Source organism: Cyanistes caeruleus, unplaced genomic scaffold, assembly GCF_971803275.1.
Source record: "Cyanistes caeruleus unplaced genomic scaffold, bCyaCae1.hap1.1 HAP1_SCAFFOLD_232, whole genome shotgun sequence".
Taxonomy (NCBI): Eukaryota; Metazoa; Chordata; class Aves; order Passeriformes; family Paridae; genus Cyanistes; species Cyanistes caeruleus.
The window spans coordinates 70,958-92,624 of NW_028256015.1; the positions used below are offsets into that span (position 1 = coordinate 70,958).

The following is a 21,667-nucleotide window of genomic DNA, read 5'->3' on the forward strand; positions in this document are numbered from 1 at the left end:
GACCTGGACAGGCTCGACAGCCGAGCAGAGAGGGACCTAACAAAGTTGCTCAGGACAAAGCCTCTAGAAGAGCTCAAATTGCGAGGCAAGAATAGTTGTTTTGGTAAGGTCATGTGGTGATGTCCAGTCAGGGGAACCACTCAATCCCTGTAAGTTCCAGAGCCAGTTCCTTAACTGTGTACAGAAAGTCTTTGAGGCAAACTGCAAATTCAGAAACTTCTCCTAATATGAAGTTGGATTTTCACAATTTTCTTGCATGCTGGATGAAGCATAGGGATTCCAAAAGGGATGTGAAAGCAAGCCAATAAATCTTCTTTTCGAGTTCACACGTGTTTCCTGCTTGTTCCTTGAAGAACTTGCCAAAAAATGTTACTTTTGAAATCCATTCAAACACCTAATAGGAAAAAATATTGGCCAAAATGTTAGCCAACACTGTGTTTCTGAATAGGAACATGTTTCTTGTGTCAGTTCAAGATTTGTACCAGGGTTTGGGGATTTTGGTGTGGATGCTTTCAATGTAAGTTGCTTCTTTGCAGGACTTTGAATAATTAGACTTTGAATAATTAGATCATGCACCAGAGACAACATTTTACTGTGTCCTGCTGTCCAGTGCTGAGAAGGGTTGAGGAAGAGTCGGTGGCTGTGTGTCGATGCATAACTTGCGGGAGAGGCACCGGAGCACTTCCCAGGGCCTGGAGAAGCAAACGGGTTCCTGGTGCTGAGGACAAAGTGTCCACAGCTCGGGATTGCATGGCTGAGCTCTTCTGGCTCCTTCTGCTTCAATGCCTTGCCGAGACACAGGTTCCCTGCAGAGCCCCGCGTGCAGCTTCCCAACGCTCCCCTCTTCCTCCGCCTCCACCCTGCCTCCTGGGTAAAGGCATTCCCTGGCATTGCACCTGCTGTGCCTCCCTCCTAGTTCAGTGAAGGCATTGTTTTCCACCCAAGGGGGCTCTCCCCTGGAGACAGGAACATGGGTGAACTCCCGGTGCCCCAGCATCAGGCACGTGCAGGGTATCTCTGCTTGTCAGCCCCTGCCCTGTTTCCCTGGGGTCCCGCTGACTGTTCTAGCAGTCAACGATCTGGACTTTGCAGGAGCGTGTTTGCAAAGGCGTGAATGCGAAAACTCTACAAGAACGGTTTGCGTGTGTCCCGTCTTGACTTTTTTCAATATAGTTGCTAGAAGGAAAGCACGGACAAAACTGGCAAAGTTCTTTAATGTGGGAAAAGCAATTGGCTCCTGAGCTGAGCACTGTAGCAAGCTCTCCAGTCAGATACAAGGTAATCTTTCATTGAATTTCCCGGGTTTCCATAGAGTCAGTGTAAAGGATGAGCTTTCTCAGAAGCTTAATAGTAATTTTTCCGCTTAATAGGAAATGTCAAATTCATGAGATCGTTAGATGACAGGAGAATTGAGGTTGGGAGGCAGCTGCAGTGGTCCCCAGCTTTATCTCCTGTTCCCAACAGTGATCAGCACGGGCATGAAATCAGGTTCATCTCAGTTTACTGCAGAGAGGTCTTGAGGAAAACATCGGTTCACCAAGAGCAGGTTTGGAATCTGTGCAGTGCAAGAGACTCTGCACAAGCTCTCTGGGCAACCGACTGCCAGGGGCAGGAGCCCTGGCGTGGCCGTGCCTGAACAGCACCTTTGTGCCTACAGTGCCACCCTCGATGGCTACCCTGGGGCCTGGGCTTGGACCCTGCACTTGCTGCAGGAGTCTCTGGCCTGGTTCCGTGCTGACCAAAGGCTTGGAACCATGTCAGAACCGCGGTTCCCAAGGGGGCGGCCTCAAGTGGCTGCCGGGCATGTGAGGCCATGGCTGCGTGAATCTTGGGAGCAAGATGCTGATGTCAGAGTGGCCATTGTGACACGTGCAACCAAAGCCCCACAAGGGAAGGCTGGGCTCAGGCCGTGTGTCAGTGCGACCTGGCAACGGGAGGAGAAGGTAAGGCAGGGATGCAGCTGCCCAGGGACCAGAGGGGCCCCACACCTCGGAGCTCTGGGCCTGTGCTGCAGGCTCACCTGCCTCTCCCTTCCCAGAATCAGCGCAGGAACATCCAGAGGAGACCGCGGTGTTCCTGAACGCGACGACGGGAGCAGAAGGCGGACAGGAGCAGGGCTCACGCAGGGCTGACCAGGGAGTAGCACCCTCGTAGCTCTGGGCCTGTTCTCCAAACTCCCATCACTTTTCTTCCCTCCACAGAGAGAGAGGACCAGCACCTGGCGGAGACAGCGGCGTTCCTGCACAGGGACTCAGCGCTGACAGCCGCCATGTGTGACAGGGAGCAGGAGGGCCCTGATGGCAGGGAGCCAGGTGAGGGCAAAGCAGCCCCTCCCACAGCCTGGCCCAGGGGCTGTCGGGGTGGCCAGCGTGGGGCCCAGAGCAGAAGCCAAAGGAGGCAGGAGCTGCTCAGCCAGGCCAGGGCTGGCAGCCTCCTTCCTCCTCAAGTGGGGCCCAGCTGGGCCAGGGGGCAGCTGTTGGGAGCCCCGTGCCCGCAATGGCCGCTGCTCTCCAAGGCCTCCAGCCCTGCCCATCAGGCAGGCACGCAGGCAGGGACAGAGCAGCTCTTGGGGTCGATGCTGCGGGCTGAGAGCCCCACAGAGCTGCTGACGCCCGCTGCCATTGGCTCTGTCCCCTGCAGCATGCGTTTTGTGTCATCGTGTGGACGCTGACCCGGACACCTGCGGAAACAGACGGGAGAAATACGGGCTCTGTGCCCACATGTTCTGCCTGGTGAGTGGCTCCGGGCACTCCCTCCCGCATTGCAATGGGCAGTCCCTGCCACCCTGTCTTCATCACCTCTTCCCCTTTTCTGCAGTATTTTGCCACTCTTCTTTTCCGGCAAGAAAAGAAACAGGTTGGATTCCTGGGTTTTCTTCCTCAAGATATCCAATGTGCAGTCAGGCGGGCGGCACAGAAGGTGAGAGCCTGGCAAAAGAGCAGGGACATTTGTGCCAGGAGACGTTTGCCAGAGCTTAGCCCAGAGCCCCAGCAAGAAAGGCCGGCCATGCAGCCAGCTGTGGGACAAAGTCTGGCTCCCAGCAGCTCCAAAGAGGCCCTGGCACAGGTGCTTCCTCCACCAGCTGGCTCTGTGGGCTGAGAGCCAGCAGCAGCCCCATCCTGCTCCCTGCCCGCAGCCCTGGGGCTGCCTGGGGAGGCCCCGAGGCTGCCGCTGATGGGGCTGCCTGGCTCATTCCAGCACTGCTGCGTCTGCGGCCAGAGCGGGGCCACCATCATGTGCTGCGAGGAAGGCTGCGACAGATGGTTCCACCTGCCCTGTGCCAAGGAGGGCGGCTGTGTTACGCAGTACATTGCCCCATACAGGTAGCTCCTCTCCCCTTCTGGCCACCCTTGGGGAAGGACCAAGACTTTCTCATTATGCCCGTCCTTTTGCCCCCAGGTCCTACTGCCCTGAGCACCGTCCAGAGCAGATGGTGCAGGTGACTCCAGAGCCGGGCACCGAATGCCCCATCTGCATGGAGCCAGTGGAAGACAGAATGACCTTTACCACCATAGTGTGCCCAACGTGCCAAAGAGCCTGGTTCCACAGGGACTGCCTCCAGGTGGGAGCCATGCCCTCAGGCCTGGGACACAGCAGGTGCTCAGCAGCACCAGGGCCTGGCTCACACTGCTTCTGTTTGCCCTGCAGGGACAGGCCATGCGTGCTGGTTTTTTCTCCTTCTGCTGCCCCCTCTGCAGAGACGATGGCATGTTCGCTGTCGAAATGTTCATCATGGGAATCCGCATCCCCTTCAGGTTGGTGTCCTTCTGCGGGGCTCACAAGACAGGAGGGTGCAAGTGCCGTGCTGTGCCAGGCCCTGCCCCAGCAGTCCAGGCCCTGCCCCATCCAGGGAGTCTGGACTTGCGCTTCTCACGGGACTTGGAAAAGCATTGGAGGAAGAGCAGGGACACCCTGTTACGTCCACGCGGTCAGGGCAGCAGAAACACATGAGCTTTTCCTTTCCCCATCAGACTGCCAACATGGGAGGACAACGACGCCTTCGCGGATCTGAGAGTGCGTCACAGCAGGTGCAATGCCAGGGAATGCCTTTACCCAGGAGGCAGGGAGGAGGCAGAGGAAGAGGGGTGAGTTGGGAAGCTGCACCCGGGGCTCTGCAGGGAACCTGTGTCTCAGGAAGGGCTCAAAGCGGAAGGAGCCAGTGGTGCTCGGCTGCACAATCCCGTGCTGGGACACTTTGTTCTCAGAGCCATCAACCCGTTTGCTTCCCCAGGCCCTGGAAGCTGCTCCTGTGCTCCTCCTGTGCTGCCGAGGGCACCCACAGGCGCTGCTCTGGCCTGACAGTGAGGAGAACCCGCTGGGAGTGTGACAGCTGTGCTGGTCTCGGCACAGGTATGAGGCAAAGCAGGCGGGTGTCCCTGGGCTGGGGCCAGTGCCCAGGCTGGGCACGGCAAAGCCCATGGGCTCCTGGAGGGCTGGGGGCAGTGTTCTGGTTGGGCATGGCCTGGGAGGCCTCTGACATTCCTGTTTGGCTTTACAGCCCCCAGGGATGAGCAGCCAGAGCTCAATGGCCCCAGCCGGATCAGACAGTCAGGACTGGAGCCTGCTCACGGCCTTTCAGAATCCGAGGCCATCAGGCCGAGCTCCAGCAGCGCAGTGCCATCGGGTCTGGCTCCCCAGTCTCCAACTCCAGGGACCAGCAGCCACAGAAGCCCCCGGCATGCAGTTTCTTCCTTGGCAGACACCGGCAGCGCACGCACACCAAGGGCAAGATCCAGCAGCTGGACGGGCCCTGAGGACAGGGTCCATTCCAGACATGCTGGGCCTGACCGCAGGCGAAGGCGCTCTCAACAGCAGAGGCGGGCCTCAGATGGGGCCGTCCGGTCGCGGAGTCGCCATGACAGGAGCAGTAGGAGAACATCAAGTGCAGAGAGGCGCAGGCAAAGGGAGACACCGTCGCGGGCTTCCCGCAGACACAGCCGCTCCCGGCAGCAAGCTCATGCCCAGAGTCCACCTGCCCGGTCGAGGAGTTGCCATGACAGGAGCGGCAGGAGAACGTCGAGGGCAGAGAGGCCCAGGCGAAGGGAGACGTCCTCAGGGACGTCCCCGAGACGCAGCCGCTCCTGCGTGCAACGTCGAGCCTCGGATCAACCTGTCCGCTCCAGGAGTCGCCAGGACAGGAGCAGGAGGAGAGCAGCAAGTGCTGAGAGGCCCAGGCGCAGGGGGACACCGTCGGGGACGTCGCGCTGGAGCAACCGCTCCCGCCAGCCACGTCGGGCCTCAACTGGGACCTCCAACAGCAGCACGTAGTGTCACCTTTTCTTTCTAGTCCCTCTGTTTGCTGCCGTAAGTGAAGGTGAGAAGGGTCAGTACAGGGACCTCGAGACTTGCAGGTCTGTGGGAAAACCGAATTAGCTCTTGGCATTTCCACGATTCTTGATTTCTATGTTACCATGTATTGTGTAGGGAAAAGTCACTTAAGCACATAGCTGATTAAAAAGGACACTCATTCCTGTCTTTAGACAGATATTTCCCCACTGCTTACCCTTGAACGTGAATCCTTAATGGCTTGGATACCTTTAGGGAGACATGACGAGCAAGGTGGCTCTTAGGGAAGCTGTCTTTGAAAAGGACATGTGTTGAGTCGCTATCCTTAAACAATCTCATTTCAGTAAAGCCTTTCTTCAGTAAAGCAGAGGGAGAAAGAAGAGAGTGAGACACTGCTTTCAGTGTCTGAAGAAATCGATTGCGACACTGCTGCTGATTTAAAACACTTGCTTGGACCTTCAAAGATGAAACCGGAAAAGACAGTGGAAACAGGCTGGGACAAAGAGGATGCACAGGACTCTGCCCCAGACGAACGTCTGGGACCTTTGCCTGAAAACGACAGAACTCAGGAGTCCAGTGCTTTCCAGTTTTCCTTCTTTGGAGACACAGAGGAGTTGGGCATCAAAGAAGGTAAGAGCAGAACCCTCCTAACGGAGCCATTTCTAAGGAACGGCTTCTGGCAGGCACTGTAGAGCAATACGGTGTGAAGAAGGTCATAATCCAGAGGATTTTCAGCAGCAGAAGTCAGTACTTCTGCTGAAGCATTCTGATCCTCATTGCTGCTTGCCAAGGCTGTGGGAGATTAATGAGAGGTAACTCCTGCTTGCATCTCAGGAATTTTGAAAGGCACGCCTTGAGAAGGCATTGGGATTTTTGCAGAGCGGTGAAAAAGCTTCCCCTAAACTTCTCAAGCAGGGAAAAAGGTGGCACAGCAGTCATACCAAGTTACATGGAAGCCAACAGGATTTTAAGGAAAATGGGTGTTAAGGTAGAGGGAGGAACAAAATCCTGGAGTTGACCCCAAGCTCCATGAACATTCTGTTAGTTACTGAATTCTATTCCTGGACCTTCAGAAAAAAGAAACTGAAGGATCACTGGGGTGTCCTAAGCTCGGATAAAATAAGGCCTTATGAAATGCAGATGAAGGAATATTTAATCAAGTCTCAGTCAGGTAGGAATGAAAGGAAACCGTGCCAAGTTACCCAAAATATTAAAAAACAACACCACAAAGCAACAAGCCCACCACACTTGTGCTGAATTCAGAAGCTATTCACTGTCTTCTGGATGTGATGCTAAATGTTTAAGAATGCATAGGAGATGCCTAGAACAAAGTGGAAAATCCTGGAGGAGAGCTACAGCTCAGAAAATCAGGGAGAAGAAGATTTTGTCCTTCCTAAATCTGTCTTCTCCAGTGTAAATATTTCACTTGAAAAGAGGAATTTTTCCGGGCAAGCAGAGAAATAATTTGGTTTTGACTTGCTTTCTGTTTTGGTGCTGGTTTTGCAGAGCCTTACGTACTTGGAACGACAAAACCGGAAAACGTCAGGTGGCGACAGGATTCACATTTCCAAGACATCCCGTCTGGGGCTGCTGGTGAGCCGGAGATGTCAGAAATTGAAAAGCACCAAGGAAGGCAAGTTCCATTTGTATTTGTTGTCTACTTGGCTGTAGTAGTTGGATGCTGTGGGAATATTAATGGCAGCACTGAGAAAATGGGAAACTGACACTGCACACCTCTGAGCAGTGAGAGCCAAAAGGCAAAGACACAGTCAATTTTATTGTAAAAAGTGGGGTTCTTTAATAGAAGGCTTTATTTGCATACTATGGAGTAGAGCTCTTCCATGTACACCATTTCTCTGAGGCACTACAGCTCTAACTTGTGCTCAGGGCATTTGATAGGACCTTTGAGAATGCTAAAACCCCTTTGTACTTGTCTAGGGTTCTTTCTCTACCACGCACAGAAAGTGCTAGAGTTCTCTTCTTCTCCATAGATGACGAACGCCTAAGAGGTATGACACAACTTGTTCAGTCCCCTTTTCTATATTTTTCCCTTTTAAACCCTTAATGGACTTGAGTAAGGAGGAAAAGATGCCTCCTGGTTATGAATGCTCTGTAGTCAAAATTTGCCATCCTTTCTTGTGGTCAAAGTTGTGGTAGAATCCCACGAGACAGTCCTGGTAAAAAATAAAGGCTGAGCAGCTTTCTGCCTTTCCTTTCTTTCAGATAATTACCTCATAGCTATAGGAACTTGTAGAGCTTAGGGAAAAAATAGTCACTAGACAGGTTACCGAGACATTTGGGATCTTTTCAGGTAGGTCTATCATTTTTAACTTTTTCCTGTCTTTCTGGTGTTACTGTTAGGAATGCTGAGGGTTCTTGTCAGCGACATATGTCCGTGCGGTTCTTCATCCTAGTGAATCTGGGGCTTGCTCTTCTGAAGCCAGTGAATTTTCTATTTCAAAACAAAGACAACAACAACAAAAGAAAACATACACAGCCGCAAAAATTACACAGGTTGCCAAAACAATTGCTTGTTTTATTTTGTAGACTATAGTCTCAAGTCAGGCTTAAATGACGTTCCTTTCTTGAGACTTGTTAGATAACGCTGGTGAAATGTATGGCTGTGTTCATACAGTTACTGCCCTGCAATCTTCCAGCCCATCAGATTTGCAGGGTGTGTTAGAATGGAAATCTCAGCCCTTGGCAGGCAGCGCTTCTGGGGGGCAGCTGTGGGATCCTGCTGCTGAGCATTTAATGCAAGAGCTGCTGTTTCACTGCAATTTAGATTTCAGCATGTTCAGGGAGACAGCTGCTGTCTTTCATTTTTCTTAGTACACCAGGCTGCAGTAGGGAACGTTTCTGTTGGAGCCGACATGTGGTGGGGGGCAAGAGAATAGGAGGGACGTGAAGAATAGAGCTTCTGACTTGACTGTTGTGTTGTTCATTCATGTTTGTTGGGAGCAGCAGCAGAATCACAAGTGTTGAACCCTATTGATTGGTGTTCTGTTGTGTTTTCTTTTGTGCAGAGGGCCCAAAGTAATTTTTTGTAGATCTGTAGAGTTCAGTGAAGAATAAGAGGGTTGGGAAGAAAGACGTAGATTATTGCTTGAGGTGAGTATGGAACATCTGTTCCCTGGTAACTGTGGCTGAATGCTGAGCATGGGGAGGGAACACAGCTATGGATGTGCACGCAAAATTAATTCAGGACCTCCAGAAGAGCCTGAAGCTTTGTAACTGTCAGGGAACAAAAGGCTGTTAGTATACTGGTGTGTGTAACATCATGTTGTGATGTCCAGCCACGTAAATCACTGCATCTCTCTCTGTTACAGGAGCAGCTAGCTAACTAGGTGTAAGGGAAGTGTTTAAGAGAAACAGTGAATTTAGAGACTTCTGCGAGTAGTGGATTCAAAAACTTCTCCTAGGAATATGTTAGGTTTTCATTAGTTTCTGGATCGTCTTAGGAAGCATAAGAATTCCAAATGGAAACTGAAACCAAACTAATAAAACCTTTCTTGAAAAGAATCATGTCGTATTTGTTCCTTGAAGAAGTTGCCAAACAACATTACCTTTTAAATCCTTTCAAGGACCTAACAGGAAAAAATACTGTCAAACCCGGTTAGGCAGTGTTTCTGAGCTGGCGCTGATGCTCTCGGGTTCCGGGGAGCCACGGGAAGGCTCCAGTCCAGACCGTCCGCTCAGGCTGGGGCCATTGAGCTCTGGCTCGGCCCTGGAGGCTGTGAGGGCAATCAGCAATGTCAAAGGCCTCCCAGGCCTGGGCCAGGCTGGGCCGGAGCAGTGCCCCCAGCCCTCCAGGAGGCTACGGGCTCTGCCAGGCCCAAAAGGACACTGCCCCCTGCCCAGGGGTGTCTTGGCCTGACAGCCGAGCCCAGAGCAGCGGAGCTGTCACACTCCCCGCTGGTTCTGGTCGCTCTCAGGCACGAGCAACGCCCGTGGGTGCCCTGGGCAGCACAGGAGCAGCACAGGGGCACTTGCCAGGGCCTGGGGAAGCACAGGGGTCAGCCTTTACACAACGACACAGCAGGCATGCTGCAGGGGACAGAGCCAATGGCAGCGGGCATGAGCAGCTCTGTGGGGCTCTCAGCCCGCAGCATCGACCCCAAGAGCTGCTCTGTCCCTGCCTGCGTGCCTGCCTGATGGGCAGGGCTGGAGGCCTTGGAGAGCAGCGGCCATTGCGGGCACGGGGCTCCCAACAGCTGCCCCCTGGCCCAGCTGGGCCCCACTTGAGGAGGAAGGAGGCTGCCAGCCCTGGCCTGGCTGAGCAGCTCCTGCCTCCTTTGGCCTCTGCTCTGGGCCCCACGCTGGCCACCCCGACAGCCCCTGGGCCAGGCTGTGGGAGGGCTGCTTTGCCCTCACCTGGCTCCCTGCCATCAGGGCCCTCCTGCTCCCTGTCGCACATGGCGGCTGTCAGCGCTGAGTCCCTGTCCAGGAACAACACGGTGTCCTCGAGGTGCTGGTGCTGTCTCTCTGTGGAGGGAAGAAGGGTGTGGGGAATTTGCAGGACATGCCCAGAGCAATGAGGGTGCTACTCCCTGATCAGCCCTGCGTGAGCCCTGCTCCTGTCCGCCTTCTGCTCCCGTCGTCGCGTTCAGGAACACCGCGGTCTCCTCTGGATGTTCCTGCGCTGATTCTGGGAAGGGAGAGGCAGGTGAGCCTGCAGCACAGGCCCAGAGCCCCGAGGTGTGGGGCCCCTCTGGTCCCTGGGCAGCTGCATCCCTGCCTTACCTTCTCCTCCCGTTGTCAGGTCGCACTGACACACGGCCTGAGCCCTGCCTTCCCTTTTGAGGCCAGGGGAAATCTCCGCTCCTGGCCCCGGCACTGGGAGCTCTCTCAGCCAGTCAGGGAAGGTGATGCTTCGCAAGAGAGGCATGAGCATTGCAGGAAAGCCTGCATCACTGCAGTCTTCCCAAAGGGCACCAAGAAGAAGCCAAGAAACTGCAGGCCCATCAGCCTCTCCTCCATCTCCCGACAGGTGACACAACACCTCCTCCTGGATGTCATCTCCAAAGCTCGGGAATAACAGGAAGGGAAAACCATGCTTGAGGAATCTCATAGCCACCTGTGCTGCAGTGACTGGCTGGGTTTGTGCGGGGAGAGCAGTGGCTGAGTTGTCAGCTGGAGCTTCAGCGAGGCTTTGTCCCTGTCTCCCATAATATGCTCCTGAGGCAGTTCAGGGAGAGTAGGGTGGAGAAGTGGACAGTGGAGCTCCAAACTCAGAGGGTTGTGACCTCAGGGGGCTGTGCTGGGGCCAGCCTTGTTTGCCTTATTCCCCAGTGACCTGGCAGAAGGGACAGAGCGCTCCCTCAGCACGTTTGCTGATAGCACAGAAGTGGGAGCAGGGGCTGATGCACCACAAGGCTGTGCTGCCCTCCAGAGGGACCTGGACAGGCTCGACAGCCGAGCAGAGAGGGACCTAACAAAGTTGCTCAGGACAAAGCCTCTAGAAGAGCTCAAATTGCGAGGCAAGAATAGTTGTTTTGGTAAGGTCATGTGGTGATGTCCAGTCAGGGGAACCACTCAATCCCTGTAAGTTCCAGAGCCAGTTCCTTAACTGTGTACAGAAAGTCTTTGAGGCAAACTGCAAATTCAGAAACTTCTCCTAATATGAAGTTGGATTTTCACAATTTTCTTGCATGCTGGATGAAGCATAGGGATTCCAAAAGGGATGTGAAAGCAAGCCAATAAATCTTCTTTTCGAGTTCACACGTGTTTCCTGCTTGTTCCTTGAAGAACTTGCCAAAAAATGTTACTTTTGAAATCCATTCAAACACCTAATAGGAAAAAATATTGGCCAAAATGTTAGCCAACACTGTGTTTCTGAATAGGAACATGTTTCTTGTGTCAGTTCAAGATTTGTACCAGGGTTTGGGGATTTTGGTGTGGATGCTTTCAATGTAAGTTGCTTCTTTGCAGGACTTTGAATAATTAGACTTTGAATAATTAGATCATGCACCAGAGACAACATTTTACTGTGTCCTGCTGTCCAGTGCTGAGAAGGGTTGAGGAAGAGTCGGTGGCTGTGTGTCGATGCATAACTTGCGGGAGAGGCACCGGAGCACTTCCCAGGGCCTGGAGAAGCAAACGGGTTCCTGGTGCTGAGGACAAAGTGTCCACAGCTCGGGATTGCATGGCTGAGCTCTTCTGGCTCCTTCTGCTTCAATGCCTTGCCGAGACACAGGTTCCCTGCAGAGCCCCGCGTGCAGCTTCCCAACGCTCCCCTCTTCCTCCGCCTCCACCCTGCCTCCTGGGTAAAGGCATTCCCTGGCATTGCACCTGCTGTGCCTCCCTCCTAGTTCAGTGAAGGCATTGTTTTCCACCCAAGGGGGCTCTCCCCTGGAGACAGGAACATGGGTGAACTCCCGGTGCCCCAGCATCAGGCACGTGCAGGGTATCTCTGCTTGTCAGCCCCTGCCCTGTTTCCCTGGGGTCCCGCTGACTGTTCTAGCAGTCAATGATCTGGACTTTGCAGGAGCGTGTTTGCAAAGGCGTGAATGCGAAAACTCTACAAGAACGGTTTGCGTGTGTCCCGTCTTGACTTTTTTCAATATAGTTGCTAGAAGGAAAGCACGGACAAAACTGGCAAAGTTCTTTAATGTGGGAAAAGCAATTGGCTCCTGAGCTGAGCACTGTAGCAAGCTCTCCAGTCAGATACAAGGTAATCTTTCATTGAATTTCCCGGGTTTCCATAGAGTCAGTGTAAAGGATGAGCTTTCTCAGAAGCTTAATAGTAATTTTTCCGCTTAATAGGAAATGTCAAATTCATGAGATCGTTAGATGACAGGAGAATTGAGGTTGGGAGGCAGCTGCAGTGGTCCCCAGCTTTATCTCCTGTTCCCAACAGTGATCAGCACGGGCATGAAATCAGGTTCATCTCAGTTTACTGCAGAGAGGTCTTGAGGAAAACATCGGTTCACCAAGAGCAGGTTTGGAATCTGTGCAGTGCAAGAGACTCTGCACAAGCTCTCTGGGCAACCGACTGCCAGGGGCAGGAGCCCTGGCGTGGCCGTGCCTGAACAGCACCTTTGTGCCTACAGTGCCACCCTCGATGGCTACCCTGGGGCCTGGGCTTGGACCCTGCACTTGCTGCAGGAGTCTCTGGCCTGGTTCCGTGCTGACCAAAGGCTTGGAACCATGTCAGAACCGCGGTTCCCAAGGGGGCGGCCTCAAGTGGCTGCCGGGCATGTGAGGCCATGGCTGCGTGAATCTTGGGAGCAAGATGCTGATGTCAGAGTGGCCATTGTGACACGTGCAACCAAAGCCCCACAAGGGAAGGCTGGGCTCAGGCCGTGTGTCAGTGCGACCTGGCAACGGGAGGAGAAGGTAAGGCAGGGATGCAGCTGCCCAGGGACCAGAGGGGCCCCACACCTCGGAGCTCTGGGCCTGTGCTGCAGGCTCACCTGCCTCTCCCTTCCCAGAATCAGCGCAGGAACATCCAGAGGAGACCGCGGTGTTCCTGAACGCGACGACGGGAGCAGAAGGCGGACAGGAGCAGGGCTCACGCAGGGCTGACCAGGGAGTAGCACCCTCGTAGCTCTGGGCCTGTTCTCCAAACTCCCATCACTTTTCTTCCCTCCACAGAGAGAGAGGACCAGCACCTGGCGGAGACAGCGGCGTTCCTGCACAGGGACTCAGCGCTGACAGCCGCCATGTGTGACAGGGAGCAGGAGGGCCCTGATGGCAGGGAGCCAGGTGAGGGCAAAGCAGCCCCTCCCACAGCCTGGCCCAGGGGCTGTCGGGGTGGCCAGCGTGGGGCCCAGAGCAGAAGCCAAAGGAGGCAGGAGCTGCTCAGCCAGGCCAGGGCTGGCAGCCTCCTTCCTCCTCAAGTGGGGCCCAGCTGGGCCAGGGGGCAGCTGTTGGGAGCCCCGTGCCCGCAATGGCCGCTGCTCTCCAAGGCCTCCAGCCCTGCCCATCAGGCAGGCACGCAGGCAGGGACAGAGCAGCTCTTGGGGTCGATGCTGCGGGCTGAGAGCCCCACAGAGCTGCTGACGCCCGCTGCCATTGGCTCTGTCCCCTGCAGCATGCGTTTTGTGTCATCGTGTGGACGCTGACCCGGACACCTGCGGAAACAGACGGGAGAAATACGGGCTCTGTGCCCACATGTTCTGCCTGGTGAGTGGCTCCGGGCACTCCCTCCCGCATTGCAATGGGCAGTCCCTGCCACCCTGTCTTCATCACCTCTTCCCCTTTTCTGCAGTATTTTGCCACTCTTCTTTTCCGGCAAGAAAAGAAACAGGTTGGATTCCTGGGTTTTCTTCCTCAAGATATCCAATGTGCAGTCAGGCGGGCGGCACAGAAGGTGAGAGCCTGGCAAAAGAGCAGGGACATTTGTGCCAGGAGACGTTTGCCAGAGCTTAGCCCAGAGCCCCAGCAAGAAAGGCCGGCCATGCAGCCAGCTGTGGGACAAAGTCTGGCTCCCAGCAGCTCCAAAGAGGCCCTGGCACAGGTGCTTCCTCCACCAGCTGGCTCTGTGGGCTGAGAGCCAGCAGCAGCCCCATCCTGCTCCCTGCCCGCAGCCCTGGGGCTGCCTGGGGAGGCCCCGAGGCTGCCGCTGATGGGGCTGCCTGGCTCATTCCAGCACTGCTGCGTCTGCGGCCAGAGCGGGGCCACCATCATGTGCTGCGAGGAAGGCTGCGACAGATGGTTCCACCTGCCCTGTGCCAAGGAGGGCGGCTGTGTTACGCAGTACATTGCCCCATACAGGTAGCTCCTCTCCCCTTCTGGCCACCCTTGGGGAAGGACCAAGACTTTCTCATTATGCCCGTCCTTTTGCCCCCAGGTCCTACTGCCCTGAGCACCGTCCAGAGCAGATGGTGCAGGTGACTCCAGAGCCGGGCACCGAATGCCCCATCTGCATGGAGCCAGTGGAAGACAGAATGACCTTTACCACCATAGTGTGCCCAACGTGCCAAAGAGCCTGGTTCCACAGGGACTGCCTCCAGGTGGGAGCCATGCCCTCAGGCCTGGGACACAGCAGGTGCTCAGCAGCACCAGGGCCTGGCTCACACTGCTTCTGTTTGCCCTGCAGGGACAGGCCATGCGTGCTGGTTTTTTCTCCTTCTGCTGCCCCCTCTGCAGAGACGATGGCATGTTCGCTGTCGAAATGTTCATCATGGGAATCCGCATCCCCTTCAGGTTGGTGTCCTTCTGCGGGGCTCACAAGACAGGAGGGTGCAAGTGCCGTGCTGTGCCAGGCCCTGCCCCAGCAGTCCAGGCCCTGCCCCATCCAGGGAGTCTGGACTTGCGCTTCTCACGGGACTTGGAAAAGCATTGGAGGAAGAGCAGGGACACCCTGTTACGTCCATGCGGTCAGGGCAGCAGAAACACATGAGCTTTTCCTTTCCCCATCAGACTGCCAACATGGGAGGACAACGACGCCTTCGCGGATCTGAGAGTGCGTCACAGCAGGTGCAATGCCAGGGAATGCCTTTACCCAGGAGGCAGGGAGGAGGCAGAGGAAGAGGGGTGAGTTGGGAAGCTGCACCCGGGGCTCTGCAGGGAACCTGTGTCTCAGGAAGGGCTCAAAGCGGAAGGAGCCAGTGGTGCTCGGCTGCACAATCCCGTGCTGGGACACTTTGTTCTCAGAGCCATCAACCCGTTTGCTTCCCCAGGCCCTGGAAGCTGCTCCTGTGCTCCTCCTGTGCTGCCGAGGGCACCCACAGGCGCTGCTCTGGCCTGACAGTGAGGAGAACCCGCTGGGAGTGTGACAGCTGTGCTGGTCTCGGCACAGGTATGAGGCAAAGCAGGCGGGTGTCCCTGGGCTGGGGCCAGTGCCCAGGCTGGGCACGGCAAAGCCCATGGGCTCCTGGAGGGCTGGGGGCAGTGTTCTGGTTGGGCATGGCCTGGGAGGCCTCTGACATTCCTGTTTGGCTTTACAGCCCCCAGGGATGAGCAGCCAGAGCTCAATGGCCCCAGCCGGATCAGACAGTCAGGACTGGAGCCTGCTCACGGCCTTTCAGAATCCGAGGCCATCAGGCCGAGCTCCAGCAGCGCAGTGCCATCGGGTCTGGCTCCCCAGTCTCCAACTCCAGGGACCAGCAGCCACAGAAGCCCCCGGCATGCAGTTTCTTCCTTGGCAGACACCGGCAGCGCACGCACACCAAGGGCAAGATCCAGCAGCTGGACGGGCCCTGAGGACAGGGTCCATTCCAGACATGCTGGGCCTGACCGCAGGCGAAGGCGCTCTCAACAGCAGAGGCGGGCCTCAGATGGGGCCGTCCGGTCGCGGAGTCGCCATGACAGGAGCAGTAGGAGAACATCAAGTGCAGAGAGGCGCAGGCAAAGGGAGACACCGTCGCGGGCTTCCCGCAGACACAGCCGCTCCCGGCAGCAAGCTCATGCCCAGAGTCCACCTGCCCGGTCGAGGAGTTGCCATGACAGGAGCGGCAGGAGAACGTCGAGGGCAGAGAGGCCCAGGCGAAGGGAGACGTCCTCAGGGACGTCCCCGAGACGCAGCCGCTCCTGCGTGCAACGTCGAGCCTCGGATCAACCTGTCCGCTCCAGGAGTCGCCAGGACAGGAGCAGGAGGAGAGCAGCAAGTGCTGAGAGGCCCAGGCGCAGGGGGACACCGTCGGGGACGTCGCGCTGGAGCAACCGCTCCCGCCAGCCACGTCGGGCCTCAACTGGGACCTCCAACAGCAGCACGTAGTGTCACCTTTTCTTTCTAGTCCCTCTGTTTGCTGCCGTAAGTGAAGGTGAGAAGGGTCAGTACAGGGACCTCGAGACTTGCAGGTCTGTGGGAAAACCGAATTAGCTCTTGGCATTTCCACGATTCTTGATTTCTATGTTACCATGTATTGTGTAGGGAAAAGTCACTTAAGCACATAGCTGATTAAAAAGGACACTCATTCCTGTCTTTAGACAGATATTTCCCCACTGCTTACCCTTGAACGTGAATCCTTAATGGCTTGGATACCTTTAGGGAGACATGACGAGCAAGGTGGCTCTTAGGGAAGCTGTCTTCGAAAAGGACATGTGTTGAGTCGCTATCCTTAAACAATCTCATTTCAGTAAAGCCTTTCTTCAGTAAAGCAGAGGGAGAAAGAAGAGAGTGAGACACTGCTTTCAGTGTCTGAAGAAATCGATTGCGACACTGCTGCTGATTTAAAACACTTGCTTGGACCTTCAAAGATGAAACCGGAAAAGACAGTGGAAACAGGCTGGGACAAAGAGGATGCACAGGACTCTGCCCCAGACGAACGTCTGGGACCTTTGCCTGAAAACGACAGAACTCAGGAGTCCAGTGCTTTCCAGTTTTCCTTCTTTGGAGACACAGAGGAGTTGGGCATCAAAGAAGGTAAGAGCAGAACCCTCCTAACGGAGCCATTTCTAAGGAACGGCTTCTGGCAGGCACTGTAGAGCAATACGGTGTAAAGAAGGTCATAATCCAGAGGATTTTCAGCAGCAGAAGTCAGTACTTCTGCTGAAGCATTCTGATCCTCATTGCTGCTTGCCAAGGCTGTGGGAGATTAATGAGAGGTAACTCCTGCTTGCATCTCAGGAATTTTGAAAGGCACGCCTTGAGAAGGCATTGGGATTTTTGCAGAGCGGTGAAAAAGCTTCCCCTAAACTTCTCAAGCAGGGAAGAAGGTGGCACAGCAGTCATACCAAGTTACATGGAAGCCAACATGATTTTAAGGAAAATGGGTGTTAAGGTAGAGGGAGGAACAAAATCCTGGAGTTGACCCCAAGCTCCATGAACATTCTGTTAGTTACTGAATTCTATTCCTGGACCTTCAGAAAAAAGAAACTGAAGGATCACTGGGGTGTCCTAAGCTCGGATAAAATAAGGCCTTATGAAATGCAGATGAAGGAATATTTAATCAAGTCTCAGTCAGGTAGGAATGAAAGGAAACCGTGCCAAGTTACCCAAAATATTAAAAAACAACACCACAAAGCAACAAGCCCACCACACTTGTGCTGAATTCAGAAGCTATTCACTGTCTTCTGGATGTGATGCTAAATGTTTAAGAATGCATAGGAGATGCCTAGAACAAAGTGGAAAATCCTGGAGGAGAGTTACAGCTCAGAAAATCAGGGAGAAGAAGATTTTGTCCTTCCTAAATCTGTCTTCTCCAGTGTAAATATTTCACTTGAAAAGAGGAATTTTTCCGGGCAAGCAGAGAAATAATTTGGTTTTGACTTGCTTTCTGTTTTGGTGCTGGTTTTGCAGAGCCTTACGTACTTGGAACGACAAAACCGGAAAACGTCAGGTGGCAACAGGATTCACATTTCCAAGACATCCCGTCTGGGGCTGCTGGTGAGCCGGAGATGTCAGAAATTGAAAAGCACCAAGGAAGGCAAGTTCCATTTGTATTTGTTGTCTACTTGGCTGTAGTAGTTGGATGCTGTGGGAATATTAATGGCAGCACTGAGAAAATGGGAAACTGACACTGCACACCTCTGAGCAGTGAGAGCCAAAAGGCAAAGACACAGTCAATTTTATTGTAAAAAGTGGGGTTCTTTAATAGAAGGCTTTATTTGCATACTATGGAGTAGAGCTCTTCCATGTACACCATTTCTCTGAGGCACTACAGCTCTAACTTGTGCTCAGGGCATTTGATAGGACCTTTGAGAATGCTAAAACCCCTTTGTACTTGTCTAGGGTTCTTTCTCTACCACGCACAGAAAGTGCTAGAGTTCTCTTCTTCTCCATAGATGACGAACGCCTAAGAGGTATGACACAACTTGTTCAGTCCCCTTTTCTATATTTTTCCCTTTTAAACCCTTAATGGACTTGAGTAAGGAGGAAAAGATGCCTCCTGGTTATGAATGCTCTGTAGTCAAAATTTGCCATCCTTTCTTGTGGTCAAAGTTGTGGTAGAATCCCACGAGACAGTCCTGGTAAAAAATAAAGGCTGAGCAGCTTTCTGCCTTTCCTTTCTTTCAGATAATTACCTCATAGCTATAGGAACTTGTAGAGCTTAGGGAAAAAATAGTCACTAGACAGGTTACCGAGACATTTGGGATCTTTTCAGGTAGGTCTATCATTTTTAACTTTTTCCTGTCTTTCTGGTGTTACTGTTAGGAATGCTGTGGGTTCTTGTCAGCGACATATGTCCGTGCGGTTCTTCATCCTAGTGAATCTGGGGCTTGCTCTTCTGAAGCCAGTGAATTTTCTATTTCAAAACAAAGACAACAACAACAAAAGAAAACATACACAGCCCCAAAAATTACACAGGTTGCCAAAACAATTGCTTGTTCTATTTTGTAGACTATAGTCTCAAGTCAGGCTTAAATGACGTTCCTTTCTTGAGACTTGTTAGATAACGCTGGTGAAATGTATGGCTGTGTTCATACAGTTACTGCCCTGCAATCTTCCAGCCCATCAGATTTGCAGGGTGTGTTAGAATGGAGATCTCAGCCCTTGGCAGGCAGCGCTTCTGGGGGGCAGCTGTGGGATCCTGCTGCTGAGCATTTAATGCAAGAGCTGCTGTTTCACTGCAATTTAGATTTCAGCATGTTCAGGGAGACAGCTGCTGTCTTTCATTTTTCTTAGTACACCAGGCTGCAGTAGGGAACGTTTCTGTTGGAGCCGACATGTGGTGGGGGGCAAGAGAATAGGAGGGACGTGAAGAATAGAGCTTCTGACTTGACTGTTGTGTTGTTCATTCATGTTTGTTGGGAGCAGCAGCAGAATCACAAGTGTTGAACCCTATTGATTGGTGTTCTGTTGTGTTTTCTTTTGTGCAGAGGGCCCAAAGTAATTTTTTGTAGATCTGTAGAGTTCAGTGAAGAATAAGAGGGTTGGGAAGAAAGACGTAGATTATTGCTTGAGGTGAGTATGGAACATCTGTTCCCTGGTAACTGTGGCTGAATGCTGAGCATGGGGAGGGAACACGGCTATGGATGTGCACGCAAAATTAATTCAGGACCTCCAGAAGAGCCTGAAGCTTTGTAACTGTCAGGGAACAAAAGGCTGTTAGTATACTGGTGTGTGTAACATCATGTTGTGATGTCCAGCCACGTAAATCACTGCATCTCTCTCTGTTACAGGAGCAGCTAGCTAACTAGGTGTAAGGGAAGTGTTTAAGAGAAACAGTGAATTTAGAGACTTCTGCGAGTAGTGGATTCAAAAACTTCTCCTAGGAATATGTTAGGTTTTCATTAGTTTCTGGATCGTCTTAGGAAGCATAAGAATTCCAAATGGAAACTGAAACCAAACTAATAAAACCTTTCTTGAAAAGAATCATGTCGTATTTGTTCCTTGAAGAAGTTGCCAAACAACATTACCTTTTAAATCCTTTCAAGGACCTAACAGGAAAAAATACTGTCAAACCCGGTTAGGCAGTGTTTCTGAGCTGGCGCTGATGCTCTCGGGTTCCGGGGAGCCACGGGAAGGCTCCAGTCCAGACCGTCCGCTCAGGCTGGGGCCATTGAGCTCTGGCTCGGCCCTGGAGGCTGTGAGGGCAATCAGCAATGTCAAAGGCCTCCCAGGCCTGGGCCAGGCTGGGCCGGAGCAGGGCCCCCAGCACTCCAGGAGCCTACGGGCTCTGCCAGGCCCAAAAGGACACTGCCCCCTGCCCAGGGGGCTTGGCCTGACAGCCGAGCCCAGAGCAGCGGAGCTGTCACACTCCCCGCTGGTTCTGGTCGCTCTCAGGCACGAGCAACGCCCGTGGGTGCCCTGGGCAGCACAGGAGCAGCACAGGGGCACTTGCCAGAGCCTGGGGAAGCACAGGGGTCAGCCTTTACACAACGACACAGCAGGCATGCTGCAGGAGACAGAGCCAATGGCAGCGGGCATGAGCAGCTCTGTGGGGCTCTCAGCCCGCAGCATCGACCCCAAGAGCTGCTCTGTCCCTGCCTGCGTGCCTGGCTGATGGGCAGGGCTGGAGGCCTTGGAGAGCAGCGGCCATTGCGGGCACGGGGCCCCCTGGCCCAGCTGGGCCCCACTTGAGGAGGAAGGAGGCTGCCAGCCCTGGCCTGGCTGAGCAGCTCCTGCCTCCTTTGGCCTCTGCTCTGGGCCCCACGCTGGCCACCCTGACAGTCCCTGGGCCAGGCTGTAGGAGGGCTGCTTTGCCCTCACCTGGCTCCCTGCCATCAGGGCCCTCCTGCTGCCTGTCGCACATGGCGGCTGTCAGCGCTGAGTCCCTGTCCAGGAACAACACGGTGTCCTCGAGGTGCTGGTCCTGTCTCTGTGTGGAGGGAAGAAGGGTGTGGGGAATTTGCAGGACATGCCCAGAGCAATGAGGGTGCTACTCCCTGATCAGCCCTGCGTGAGCCCTGCTCCTGTACGCCTTCTGCTCCCATCGTCGCGTTCAGGAACACCGCGGTCTCCTCTGGATGTTCCTGCGCTGATTCTGGGAAGGGAGAGGCAGGTGAGCCTGCAGCACAGGCCCAGAGCCCCGAGGTGTGGGGCCCCTCTGGTCCCTGGGCAGCTGCATCCCTGCCTTACCTTCTCCTCCCGTTGCCAGGTCGCACTGACACACGGCCTGAGCCCTGCCTTCCCTTTTGGGGCCAGGGGAAATCTCTGCTCCTGGCCCCGGCACTGGGAGCTCTCTCAGCCAGTCAGGGAAGGTGATGCTTCGCAAGAGAGGCATGAGCATTGCAGGAAAGCCTGCATCACTGCAGTCTTCCCAAAGGGCACCAAGAAGAAGCCAAGAAACTGCAGGCCCATCAGCCTCTCCTCCATCTCCCGACAGGTGACACAACACCTCCTCCTGGATGTCATCTCCAAAGCTCGGGAATAACAGGAAGGGAAAACCATGCTTGAGGAATCTCATAGCCACCTGTGCTGCAGTGACTGGCTGGGTTTGTGCGGGGAGAGCAGTGGCTGAGTTGTCAGCTGGAGCTTCAGCGAGGCTTTGTCCCTGTCTCCCATAATATGCTCCTGAGGCAGTTCAGGGAGAGTAGGGTGGAGAAGTGGACAGTGGAGCTCCAAACTCAGAGGGTTGTGACCTCAGGGGGCTGTGCTGGGGCCAGCCTTGTTTGCCTTATTCCCCAGTGACCTGGCAGAAGGGACAGAGCGCTCCCTCAGCACGTTTGCTGATAGCACAGAAGTGGGAGCAGGGGCTGATGCACCACAAGGCTGTGCTGCCCTCCAGAGGGACCTGGACAGGCACGACAGCCGAGCAGAGAGGGACCTAACAAAGTTGCTCAGGACAAAGCCTCTAGAAGAGCTCAAATTGCGAGGCAAGAATAGTTGTTTTGGTAAGGTCATGTGGTGATGTCCAGTCAGGGGAACCACTCAATCCCTGTAAGTTCCAGAGCCAGTTCCTTAACTGTGTACAGAAAGTCTTTGAGGCAAACTGCAAATTCAGAAACTTCTCCTAATATGAAGTTGGATTTTCACAATTTTCTTGCATGCTGGATGAAGCATAGGGATTCCAAAAGGGATGTGAAAGCAAGCCAATAAATCTTCTTTTCG

General features: G+C 54.1%; 2 protein-coding genes across 2 annotated transcripts; both read left to right on the forward strand.

The window, feature by feature from the left end:
- The first annotated feature begins 1,464 nt into the window (after nt 1–1,464).
- Nucleotides 1,465–8,805, forward strand: LOC147645550 (E3 ubiquitin-protein ligase PHF7-like). The gene is made up of 17 exons (XM_086874482.1): nt 1,465–1,546; nt 1,658–1,943; nt 2,039–2,312; nt 2,641–2,732; nt 2,818–2,919; nt 3,199–3,323; nt 3,400–3,562; nt 3,649–3,755; nt 3,972–4,085; nt 4,232–4,350; nt 4,499–5,314; nt 5,631–5,916; nt 6,793–6,919; nt 7,225–7,295; nt 7,510–7,597; nt 8,313–8,397; nt 8,616–8,805. Exons 3-11 carry the CDS (start codon nt 2,270–2,272, stop codon nt 5,266–5,268), a joined length of 1,635 nt encoding a protein of 544 aa, XP_086730608.1. The 5' UTR covers nt 1,465–1,546; nt 1,658–1,943; nt 2,039–2,269; the 3' UTR covers nt 5,269–5,314; nt 5,631–5,916; nt 6,793–6,919; nt 7,225–7,295; nt 7,510–7,597; nt 8,313–8,397; nt 8,616–8,805.
- A 3,156-nt stretch (nt 8,806–11,961) lies between these two features.
- On the forward strand, nt 11,962–19,486 carry LOC147645551 (E3 ubiquitin-protein ligase PHF7-like). The gene is made up of 17 exons (XM_086874483.1): nt 11,962–12,227; nt 12,339–12,624; nt 12,720–12,993; nt 13,322–13,413; nt 13,499–13,600; nt 13,880–14,004; nt 14,081–14,243; nt 14,330–14,436; nt 14,653–14,766; nt 14,913–15,031; nt 15,180–15,995; nt 16,312–16,597; nt 17,474–17,600; nt 17,906–17,976; nt 18,191–18,278; nt 18,994–19,078; nt 19,297–19,486. The coding sequence occupies exons 3-11, from the start codon at nt 12,951–12,953 to the stop codon at nt 15,947–15,949; spliced, it is 1,635 nt and encodes a 544-aa protein (XP_086730609.1). The 5' UTR covers nt 11,962–12,227; nt 12,339–12,624; nt 12,720–12,950; the 3' UTR covers nt 15,950–15,995; nt 16,312–16,597; nt 17,474–17,600; nt 17,906–17,976; nt 18,191–18,278; nt 18,994–19,078; nt 19,297–19,486.
- The last annotated feature ends 2,181 nt before the right edge of the window (nt 19,487–21,667 follow it).